Below are 10,875 nucleotides of genomic sequence, written 5' to 3' on the forward strand. Positions count from 1 at the left end.
AACACCTATGATTTTTTCTCTCCCCCCCCCAATTTGCAACACAAACAGGGTTTTATGGGATTTGAATACAACCCCTACCAGCAAAGCCCCCACAGCCTCTCGTCACACCGGCATCTCCCGTGGAGCTGGATGCTCTCCTGCCAGGCAGAGGCAAGCGGCCCCGCAGGCAGCCCTGCCCCTGGAGATCTGCCTCTCGCCGGGGAGCAGCGGAGAGCTGGGGCAGGATTTTCCTCTGGGAACAAGCATCTGTAAGAAAGCAATCACCACGCTTGTTGCTACACCGCGTCGTAGCTGGCTGAGTCAGTATTAGGTGCTAAACAGGTACGTTGGCTCCAGGGAGTTCTTCTGGTCAGGTTTATATATAACTATACTTACGTACACAGAGAGATGGCTCGGGGTTTCCGTCAGAAAATATTGTGTCTTTACACAAAGGCTGTTACGAGAAAGGCAGTAACTGCCCAGGGAAGATTTTGCAAACGAAAACCAGAGCGTGCTGATTTCATTCTGCCTCCGCAGGCTGAAAATATGCGAGATGACGGGCAGTGTAGGTATTGCAAGGTGGAGCTACATAAAAAAAGAGAGAGAGGGAGAAATAAATCACTATTCAGAGGGGCCTTTTTGCTTCCAGGGGGTGCATTCCAGCTGTGTGTCCCCCCCCAGACACGCTTTCACTCAGCGTGATTTTGCCAAACCCGAGCGAGAGGAGCACTTTTTTTTTTTTTTTTTAAATTAAAACCCCATCAGATGGGGCCGGCGGCGTTTGGCTGAAAGCATTTTGGGGGCCAATCTTGCTTGGCAGAGCAGGGCTGCCGGAGGGGACCCAGCGCACCCCCAGCACACCCTCCCGGGCCGCTCTTTGAGCAGGGCCCGCCAAACCACAAACGCCCCGTCCGGAGGAGAACCGCGGGCCCGGCCCGCCCGTTCCCCCGCAGCTCCCCGGCCCCGGGCCGCGCAGGGCGGCCGGGCCCCGCCACGCTCCGCCGTCCCGCTGTCTCCCTCTAGCGCTGCCGGGCGGCGGGGCCGGGTGCCGGGCCCGAGGGTGCTCCGGGAGGTCCCCTCTAGGGCAGATCCGGCGGAGGGGGGGACGCGGGGACCCGGCGAGAGCCCCCCGGGCCCCCCCGCCCCGCTCCCCGGGGGCTGAGGCAGGGCCGCGGCCCGCTCGGTTAGAGGCAGCCGGGCCGCAACCCACCCCCCGCCTCCGGAGGGGCCTCCCGGGGTGCGTGGAGCGAGAGCGGCACCCGCAGGACGCGACAACAGGCCCATTTCCCCGGGAAACGGACAAAAAAAAAAAAAAAGCCATAAAAAAGAAATCGGTGTTTTCGCCGCCCCCGCTGCCCCCGGGCCGCGTCGCCACGGCAACGGCGCCCGGGCGCGGCTCTGCCCCGCACAAAGATGGCGGCGCCCCGCCCCGACGCCAGCCCGGAAGCGCCCTCCCCTTCCCGTCGCAAAGATGGCGGCGGCGTCCACGTCAGCGCCGTCCCGGTTCCGGGCCGGGGCGGCCATGGCGGCGCGGGGCGCGGAGGCCGAGGCGCTGTTCGAGGCGCACACGGCGGCCGAGCTGCGGGCGGTGGAGCGGCGGCTGCGGGCCGGCATCGAGCAGAAGCGGGAGGAACTGCGGCAGATGGTGGGCGAGCGGTACCGCGACCTCATCGAAGCGGCCGACACCATCGCCGAGATGCGCCTCAGCGCCGAGCGCCTCCTGGGCGCCGTGCGGGGCCTGCAGCGGGGCGGCGCGGCCCGGCCCGGCCCCGCGGCGCCGGTGAGGGGGGCGAGGGGCTGCGGCGGGGCGGGGAGCGGCCCCGGAGCCCCCCTGACCCCCTCTTTTCCCCCTTCCAGGCTCGGCCGCCGGCTCAGGAGAGCTTCTACCGGGCGGCGGCGCAGCTGAAGCTGCTGCTGGACGTGCCCGAGAAGGTGTGGGGTGCGGTGGAGGCCGGCCGGTACCTGCCCGCCGCCCGGCTCCACCTGCTCGGCGGCCACCTCCGCCGCCAGCTGCAGCTCGACGCGCCCCGCGCCCGCGGCAGCCCCGTCCTCGCCCGCTTCCCCATCCTCCTGCGGCAAGTGGCCGCCGCCAGCCACCTCAGGTGGGCCGGGTGGGCCGGCGTGGGGGGCTCCTCAGTGGCCGCCGGGAAGCGATGCCGTCCGAGGAGGGTGGTGGGATGCTTTCCCAGGGAAGTGGTGGATGCCCCATCATTGGAAGTGGTCGAGGTCAGGTGGAATGGGGCTTTGAGCAACCCAGTCTAGTGGAAGATGGCCCTGCCCGTGGCAGGGGGTTGGACTGCATGATCTTTGAAGGTCCCTTCCACTCCAAACCATTCTATGAGCCTGTGACCCAAGACCCCAGTGCTGCCCCGAGGCTTTCGCTGCCAGCCACCCTGCCCCGTGGAGCCGTGGGGCGAGAATGCCTCGCCCAGTCCCGCAACGCCCAGAGAGTCCCACTGCTGCCAGGGGAAAATAACATCCTTGCTTGGTGGGTTATCACGTAACCACGCCTGAATATCTCGGTCGAGCACCGAGACCAGTGACTGTCGGCCTCCTTCCGTTGCCAGATCCACCATCCTGCAGGAGAGCAAGTCCCTGCTGAAGAGCCAGACCGCATCGGACCAGGCGGTGGCAGAAGCCCTGTGTGCCATCATGCTCCTGGAGGACAGCTCTCCACGCCAGGCCCTCGCCGACTTCCTTCTGGCCAGGAAGCTGGCCATTCAGCAGCTTCTCAACCAGCCGCACCACGGTCAGTACAATGAGCTGCCTCCTTTTTAAAGTCAGGGTAGCCCCTTTCACTTCATCTCTCTCGCCCTGCAGAAGAGCAGGTGAGTGAGTCCCATAAAGCTCACGATGGTCGGGACGCAACCACATCGTGCTACCGCTGGCAGCGTTTTGTCACAGCAGCAAAACGCCGCAAAAATTAACAGTGCTCAGGGTCTTGAGCCAAGCCCATCTGTAAAGGGGAAGCTGGTGGTGCCTGGGGCTCAGTGCTTTGCCCTCCAGCCCTTCCCTGGAAGGTTTCACTAGAACCGCAGGCCTTGAGATGCGGGGCTGCTCGCACCTCTGTTGAAGGGGCTGCCTCGGCTGAAAGGCATTTCTCTACAGGTGCAGGTATAAAAGCTCAGGTGTGTTCACTGATGGAGCTGCTAACCACTACCCTGTACCAGGCTCATGCTCTCTTCTACACCATGCCTGAAGGGATGCCACCAGATCCAGCCCTGCCCTGCGGCTTGCTCTTCTCGACCCTGGAGAGCACCACAGGCCAGCACCCAGCAGGTGAGTGCCCGGGCAGCCCCGTGCTGGGCCTCCGCCTGCCCAGGTTTGCAGGCAGGAGGCCACCCCCGTGCTGGGCTGATTCCCCCCAACCCCACGTGCTTCCAGGGAGAGGTGGGGTCCTGGAGGATGAGGTGAAGCTGAGCAGCTGGTTCAGGTACCTCCCGGAGTCCGTGGTGGAGTTCCAGCCAGCCCTGCGGACCCTGGCACACCCCATCAGCCAAGACTACCTCAGGGACACGCTGCAGAAGTGGATCGCCATGTAAGTGTGACAACGTCCCCCTTTGCAGGACTCTCCCAGAGACCACATGCCTCTGTGCCAAGGCAGCAGCACAAAGCAAACCCAAGCTCACCTCCTTCCTCGCTCGCTCCAACCAGGCTGCGCCTTCTGCTGGCTTCTTGCCCAGCATCCCCTCTCCCCAGCAGTAAAGCAGCCAGAGGCAGCAAAGCACCGTCCTAACGGTTGGGCTGACCACTCTGATATAACAGACCACCTGGGCTGCACAAAGATATTTGTCTAGAGCTGCCTTACATTGCTGTAACTGCCAGCAGACAAGCGCAGTGCAAATGAGAAGAAAATCCCTTACCTGGCTCATTTGGCTCCTGGTCCAGCACCTCTTTCCTCCTCACTGCTCTTCCTTGGACTGTGTGGGGGCAGCCAGACCCCCTTGATAGAGTTGCCAGCTCCACCCCTTCCCGCCTTGCCTTGCCCTGTGGATGGGGACAGCCTGGCAGCCCTGCCTGCCCCTTAACAGCCTTGTCAGTGCTCTGTCGTTATCCGATGGAGCCAGCCGGCCCCTGCCCTCAGCTGCAGCGCCCCATGACGTGCTCGCTGGCCATGGGATGTTTCCCCAGCAACTCTTCCCAGAGCCCCCACCCGTCCTCCCTGCCTGCTGGCATTCCTGGGGTGCACTGCTCCTGGCTTCGACACCCGCCAGAGCCCAGGGTTGCGGCCGGTGGGCACGTGGCTTTCCGGCGGGGCCCCAGTGTGGGATCCAGGGTGCAGCTGCCTCACCGAGAGACAGAGTGTACCCTCAGCCCTGCAGGTGATTCTGCAGGCAGAGCCTCTTACTGTCAGGTTAAGAATTCCCCCACCTTGATGTAGCCGATGTTCTCTCCTGCCTTCCCCGGGGCTGTGTCTGAGCAAGTCGGACTGAAGTGAAACGTTCCCTTCAGGTGCAGTGACGACATCAGGGCCGGGGTCAGCAACCTGCTCGTCTACGTGAAGAGCATGAAAGGCCTCGCCGGGATTCGCGACGCGGTGTGGGAGCTGCTCACGAGCGAGTCCATAAGCCAGAACTGGGAGGCGGTGTGCCGTCGCCTTTTGGACAAGCCTGCTTCCTTCTGGGAGGACCTGCTGCAGCAGCTGTTCCTGGACAGGCTAGAGGTGGGCGCTCTGCTGCGGCGATTCATGGGGAGCCTCGCTCTGTTCCCCCTCTTGTTGTCTCACAGTTGTGCCTGTTAGCAGCACTAAGTGCTAGGTGGCAGGAGGCACGTGTAAAAGGTGCTTTTTTTCTTCCCTGTTCTTTTCCAGACACTGACCAAAGAAGGGTTTGACTCCATCTCAAGCAGCTCCAAACAGCTTCTCACCTTAGCTCTGCAGGAACTTGAAGTCAAATCCGGCACCTCTCCCCTGAGCAAGCACATCCAGTTTGAACACAACGTAGCCCTGTTCCTGTGGTCAGAGAGCTCCAGCGACCTGCCTTCCGACGCCGCTTGGGTCAACGTGGCAAACCGCGGCCAGTTTGCCAAGAGCGGCCTGTCCATGAAGGCCCAGGTGCTCACGCCGTGCATGCAGAGCTTCTGCTCGGCTCTGGACTCAAAGCTGAAGGCCAGGTTGGACGACCTCCTGTCCTACCTTCCCGCAGACTCCTCGGCCGCCAAGGAGGCCGCTTCCGTGGTGCGGCCGCGCTCTGCCTTTGACCGCTATGCCGACACCGGCACGGTGGAGGGGCTGCTCTGCGACCACTGCGTCGCCTGCATCCACCACGTGCTGGGCTGCGTGCGCGAAGAGCTCCAGAGCGCCCAGAGCCTGCTGGGGGGGCAGGTGGATGCTCCCAGCGATGCCAGACTCAATGCTGTCCTCTTCATGGCGAGACTCTGCCAGTCCCTGACCGAGCTCTGCCCTCACCTGAAGCAGTGTATCCTGGGCCAGTCGGGCAGCACGGAGACGGTGCTGAAGGAAACCCGCTCCACCAAGAAGCTGGGGAAGGGGAAAGCCCAGGAAGTGACCCCCGTGCAGGCCAAGTGGCAGGGGGTGAAGGCAGAGCTCCTGCAGCAGAGCCTGTTTGCTTACCAGATCTGGAGCTCAGCTGTCACCAAAGTAAGGAGCTGCTTCTGTCGTCACAGCTGCTTCCTGCGTGGCTTTCGCTCGCACAGCTCCCTGCGGTCAGCGCTGCTGCTCCTTAGCTGGCTGCTGAGAGCTCACCACGCTGCTGCCACGCTGCTCAGTCAGGCTGCAGGGAGAGGAGGCGGCAGCAGCTCGGAGGTGGCATCCAGTGGGATGGTCTCCATAGGATTCACTTTGGGAGGAGCGGGGGGATGCGGGAGGTTGGTCTCTCGGCGGGCAGGAGCAGGCTGCCCATCCTTTGGTACTCCCGTTAGGGCTGTCTGTCTGTCTGTGACCGCGTGCTTTTGTGTTTTGCGCCCTAGGGTCTGATTCAGTGCTTTACCCGCACGTTGCTGCTAGACACAGCTGGCTCTGTCTTGGCCACAGCCACCAACTGGGATGAAATTGAAATTCAGGAGGAGACCGAGTCTGGAAACAGCGTAACATCAAAGATCCGGCTGCCTGTGCAGGTACGAGAAATCTCCTCGGTAAACAAAGAGAAACAGTCTGCTGGGAGGAGAAAAGCGCTGGTTTCCAAAACCACTGCTTTGTCAAATGGTGCTGACCTGCTGCGGGGTTTGCTTGGTGTTATGAGCAGAGGGCAAACGCTCTCCGGTGCTCTTTGAGACACTCGCCTCTAAGGACAGAGATCAGAGGAAGGAAATTGGATAGTTGCTGCTGTATATTCAAATGAATAAGATTGGCCCAGATTCTGTAAAACTGAGCCAAAGAAGGACTTACACCTGGTTTATAGACAGAGGCCCCCAGGAGAGAGATTTGATGGCAATTGGATGCACTGAAGGACAGGGCTGCAACAGCGGGACTGTGCAAAGCCTAAGAGAACCGAGGCTTGCAGCTTTCCTTAGGCGCGGTGGTGCTGCAGGAATGATGCTCACAGTGACAAAGCAGGTGGCAATCGCATGGAGGGAGAGGATAGCCAGGGCAAGAGCGAGTTCTGTGTTTGCACAGTACGGGAGGGCCTGGATAGGGCAACTGTCTTTTGTAGTGAACCTTATAAGGTGAATTTTGTTGATTCTGAAGGAAAAAGCAGCCGGATGAGAGCTCAGGATAGCTGGGAGGCCCAGGAGAAGAGCAAGGGAGTAAATAATGAGCCCAGGTAGCGAGTGGTCAGAGCGGGGTCAGTGGTGGCAGAAGAGGCACAACAAGCAATTCTGTTCTGACTACACTCAGGTAAATACCTCTGGTAAAAGTACTTGTGGGCCTTTGAGGACCGCTATAACTGAAAGTCTGGTGTGTCAGTAAATAAAAACCCGTGAGATACTTGAGCCATGCTGTGGGGGCAGGTAGGTCTCAGCAGCAGAGCTTTGTGGTTGCTGAGGAAGTAGGAAGTTCACATCACGAGAGCTGAAGCGATGTTGTGCTGCTGATAAAGCTAACGTAGCTTAAAGACCACATGAAAATAACACTGTTTTCTTAAACAGCCGTCCTGGTACGTCCAATGCCTCCTCTTCAGCCTGTGCCAAGAGGTGAACCGGGTCGGTGGTCACACTCTTCCAAAAGTGACCTTGCAGGAGTTGCTGAGGACCTGCATGGCAGAAGTGCTTGCTGCCTATGAAAAGCTCGTGGAAGAGAAGCAGGAGAAGGTACGTGAGTGGGATCAGCCCTTGCTCCAGCTGGCGTGGGATGGGAGGGTCACTGGACGCAACGGCGACGCATACAGTCCTGTCCCTCGCAACAGAGTATGTCTGCCTGTGAGAGTTGGAAAGGGTGAGTGCATTCTTCCCTTGCCTCCCCCAAAAATGAGGCAAAAAGAGATCAGACAGCAGGTTGCAAGCTCAGAACGGTTCAGTTAGGTTGGTTGTTTCTTGGTGCTGGTGTTTTTAAATGTTTCCCCTGAAGTGCGAGTGAAGAGCCCTGTTCCTGACTGTCCCATTTGCAGAAAGCAGGCACCTTCCCCATGACCCAGAACAGAGCTCTGCAGTTACTCTACGATCTGCGGTACCTGAGTATCATCTTGACAGCGAAGAGTGAGGAAGCAAAAACCAGCAGGATCAAGCATGACTCCCGGTGCGGTGCAGTTCTGGGGTTCAGATACTAGCAGTAGTTTGTGGGGCCCTAAAATGGTTTAAACCGACATCCTTAGCAGCTGTCAGAATGCTTGCAGGAGTGGTGCCTTTGGGCCTCACAGGAGAAGGGCAGTGCGGACTCTAAGCTCCGACATGTTCACCAACGCTAAGCTCAGCCTCAAAATGTAGAAGGAGGGGTGGGATTCTGCAGCCGAGAGCTCAGAGACGGTGGGCTGGTCCCCCCTGCTTGCGTACACAGCGTGTCTGTACGGCAGCAGGGATACTGTCAGAGGATGCCCCTGGAGAGAACAGTTAAGCTCCCACCCAAGAGTTAAAACCTTGTGTATGCTCCAGTCTTGAGAACTGAGGCACCTCTCTCTCAAGATGTACCACAGGGAGAAGGTTCCCCTGCCACAGCAGATGTTGTAGGTTGTGAAATAGCTGGAAACCCTTTAGGCAGCTGCCGTTCTGCTGAGTAATTCCCATTTTGCTCAGTCACCTCTTAGGGGCAAGTCCCTCGCTGTTTCAGAGGGACCAGTGAAACCACCCTGTTGGCATCGGCAGCCATCGCTAGGATGTAACCCCTGACAGGACTCCTCTGCTCCGCTCGTAGGATTGAGAAGGTGACCGACTTCCTGGAGGGACACGTAGATCCATTTGACTTGGATGTTTTCACTCCGCACTTGAACAGCAACCTTAATCGCTTGGTTCAGCGAACCTCCGTAAGTTCAAGGAAAAGGAAGGGATGGATCAGGAAGCAGGGCTGGCTTTATAAACTGCTTAATGCCTAAAGATAACTGCTGGCACTTACTCAGAAATGGGAAGAGTTATTTAATGCCAGCTGAAGATAAGAGGAGCTTGCTGAGCTGGCTGCACAGCACATAATCGTGCATGGAGTTGGCTGAACCTTATCTAAGAGGATTCACTGGAGCCTGTGCAACGCTAATTGGGTTAAGTAGTGCTGAAACAGGCCTAGAACTCAACTATGGTAATAACGAGCAGTGCCAATTAAAAGCAAGAGTTAGAGGGGGAAGGGAGACACTTCGTGTTCAAACTTAAAACCAATCACAAGTGGTGTGCCAGTAGACTCGCCAGCAGTGTATTGTGTGGCCAGCGCTGCAGCTGCCCCCAAATACGACCTGCTCCTTTGTGTCTTGTAGGTGCTCTTCGGCTTGCTGACTGGGACAGAGAACCAGTACACGAGCAGGAGCAGCGCTCTGAGCTCCCAGGAGCTCCACAACATCTTGCCGTTAGCATCCAGCCAGATCAGGTACGGTACTTGGCTCTTCTCTGCGTTCTGCTGTCTCTTTGGGAAGCGGGTCTAGAATTGCTGCTTCCCTGTGACTGGCCGCATTTCTTTCTTCCATCTCTTAAGGTTTGGACTTCTGCCGCTGAGCATGTCGAGCTCGCGAAAGAGCAAGTCTGCTACCAGGAGCACAGAAAGAGTTCAGGTAAGTAAAATTGAGCTGTACTCACTTTTTGCCAGTGCTCATTCTCCCACCAACACTAGAGCTTGCAGGGAAAGAAGAAAGTAGCCAAACAGTTAATATTTAACCTGATTTTTATTTTCGGTAAAATGAGAGAACCATTACGGCAACACAGCACGAGATGGTTTGGATTTCCCCTTGACCCTCAAAAAAAACCTGATGGCCCCTGTACTTTTGGGGCCCACTGCTCTGTGGTAAAACATAGGCAATAACCACCGTGAAAATGCAGTGAAGACTTGTACAGATGAGGCATTTTGAGATCAATGCATAAAATTCATTTAAAGATGCCTGCAAGAAACGTTGAATGATACTAGCTAATTATTTGAACTCCTTTCCAGTGCGATGCTGACCTTTAACTCCTGATGAAGCCTGGCTTGGGTATTTAAGCCTGTGTGAACAGAGTGGCTTGCTTCTCTTGCAAAGGCTCTGTGTTGTCCTGTTTGAGTTTTATCAGTAGACAACCATTATGTTGCTACATTTCCCCCAGTTGAAAACATCTGCTTAAATGGAGTTCTCTATGCTGAGGACTAAGAGAGCCAAGGAATACCTCACCACTACAGGAAGCAGGAATTAGTAACCTGTTTCCTTTAGCTATTATTAACGCAACGGTCCGTCTGTGGTGATGTCTCTTCAACTGGGACAGCGGCGTAAAGGTCTGGTTTTATCAGAGCAGAGGGTGTTACTTGATGCTGATGTTTACTCTGCAACTCTTGTTCTCTATTATTCAGAAGCATTAAGGACCAGACATAGTATAAGGGTTGTTTAAAAGCCCAAAGCGCCACAGTACAGGTATTCTTTACCTCTTACACCTCAGCTGTAGTAGAGTGTAGAAGTGTGCAGTGATGTTTGGCTCGCTCCTACCACTCCCTCACCTGCTGTGGTGGCACATGTATGTTCTGCGCTAGCCACACTTCTCAGAATCCCTGATGGATGCTTGCTCCTTTTATTATAAAACAGTTCAGGAGAGGTTAAAGTCCATAGTTATGCAAGAACAGCTCTCTTCAAGGGCAACAGCTGTACTTTCACTGTGCTGTTATCCCCTTGCTCTGAGAGCAACAGCCCCTTCCCTGCAGTTCAGAATGATTATTTTTTTTTGAGCATTGAATGAGATCTGAAAAGTTACCTGTTGCTAACAACAGCAAGGCGCTGTGCTTTTGCCACTCAGAACTGCCTCTGTCTGCCTGTCACTAACTCCCAGGAGTGACACTGCTTAGGATGTAGTTCAAGCTCAAGTTGCCTGGGAAGAGCTGCTCTGCTGTAGTCTACACCTTGTTGCAGCTACTATAGATGAGGGTAAGTCAAAGGTATGCTGTTATAGTTACTGACACTTTTGTTTTTAAAAACAAAACAGGTTCCACCTCCTGCACTCACAAGAGCAGAAGATGAGGCATCACGCCCTGGCTCTTTGTTCAGGCAGCTTGTAACTGAGGAGGAAGACACAGCTGCACCTTCTCTCTTCAAGCTGGGCTGGCTTTCTGGCATGACCAAGTGATGCAATAAAAAATAAAAAGTTTGTCTGTGTATTCATCTTCACCAAGAAAGATCACTCTCTCCCCTCAGCAGGGAGCTGTGACACCTCTGCTGCTATTGTCAGAAGAGAAGTACTTTTCCATCCTTAGCCAGATGATAGTATGTCCCTTGAACCAGGCACAGGCCAGGACTGTCCTTGCCCTCTGGCTGCTGGAACAGAGGTGTAGCCACTCTTTCACCTCTTCTTCCTTAGAAGTCATTAACATTAAAGTCAAATTAAAGGAAAAAAAACAACCTCCACCCTGTA

The 10,875-nt window shown here is 56.6% G+C and overlaps 2 protein-coding genes across 3 annotated transcripts in view; both read left to right on the top strand.

Annotated features, from left to right (window-relative positions):
* RPL38 (ribosomal protein L38) overlaps nt 1-10,875 on the top strand; it is a 250,828-nt gene that overhangs the window by 87,689 nt on the left and 152,264 nt on the right. The gene's annotated exons all lie outside the window — the stretch shown is intronic.
* Nucleotides 1,436-10,611, top strand: COG1 (component of oligomeric golgi complex 1). Of its 2 annotated transcripts, XM_075519047.1 has the most exons (15): nt 1,436-1,759; nt 1,837-2,081; nt 2,547-2,728; nt 3,088-3,258; nt 3,364-3,517; nt 4,432-4,642; nt 4,790-5,578; nt 5,908-6,054; nt 7,027-7,188; nt 7,485-7,612; nt 8,225-8,333; nt 8,772-8,881; nt 8,987-9,062; nt 9,437-9,476; nt 10,450-10,611. In XM_075519047.1, exons 1-14 carry the CDS (start codon nt 1,451-1,453, stop codon nt 9,452-9,454), a joined length of 2,811 nt encoding a protein of 936 aa, XP_075375162.1. In that variant the 5' UTR covers nt 1,436-1,450; the 3' UTR covers nt 9,455-9,476; nt 10,450-10,611. The 2 variants fall into 2 exon arrangements, with proteins under 2 accessions (XP_075375162.1, XP_075375161.1); XM_075519046.1 differs by lacking the exon at nt 9,437-9,476.

The sequence above is a fragment of the Mycteria americana genome, chromosome 16, assembly GCF_035582795.1.
Source record: "Mycteria americana isolate JAX WOST 10 ecotype Jacksonville Zoo and Gardens chromosome 16, USCA_MyAme_1.0, whole genome shotgun sequence".
NCBI lineage: Eukaryota > Metazoa > Chordata > Aves > Ciconiiformes > Ciconiidae > Mycteria > Mycteria americana.

Coding starts and splice junctions, on each gene's coding strand:
- COG1 (XM_075519046.1), top strand. CDS start 1,451: ATGGCGGCGGCGTCCACGTCAGCGCCGTCCCGGTTCCGGGCCGGGGCG. Junction 2,082..2,546: donor GCCGCCGCCAGCCACCTCAG/GTGGGCCGGGTG, acceptor TTCCGTTGCCAG/ATCCACCATCCTGCAGGAGA. Junction 2,729..3,087: donor TCTCAACCAGCCGCACCACG/GTCAGTACAATG, acceptor ATTTCTCTACAG/GTGCAGGTATAAAAGCTCAG.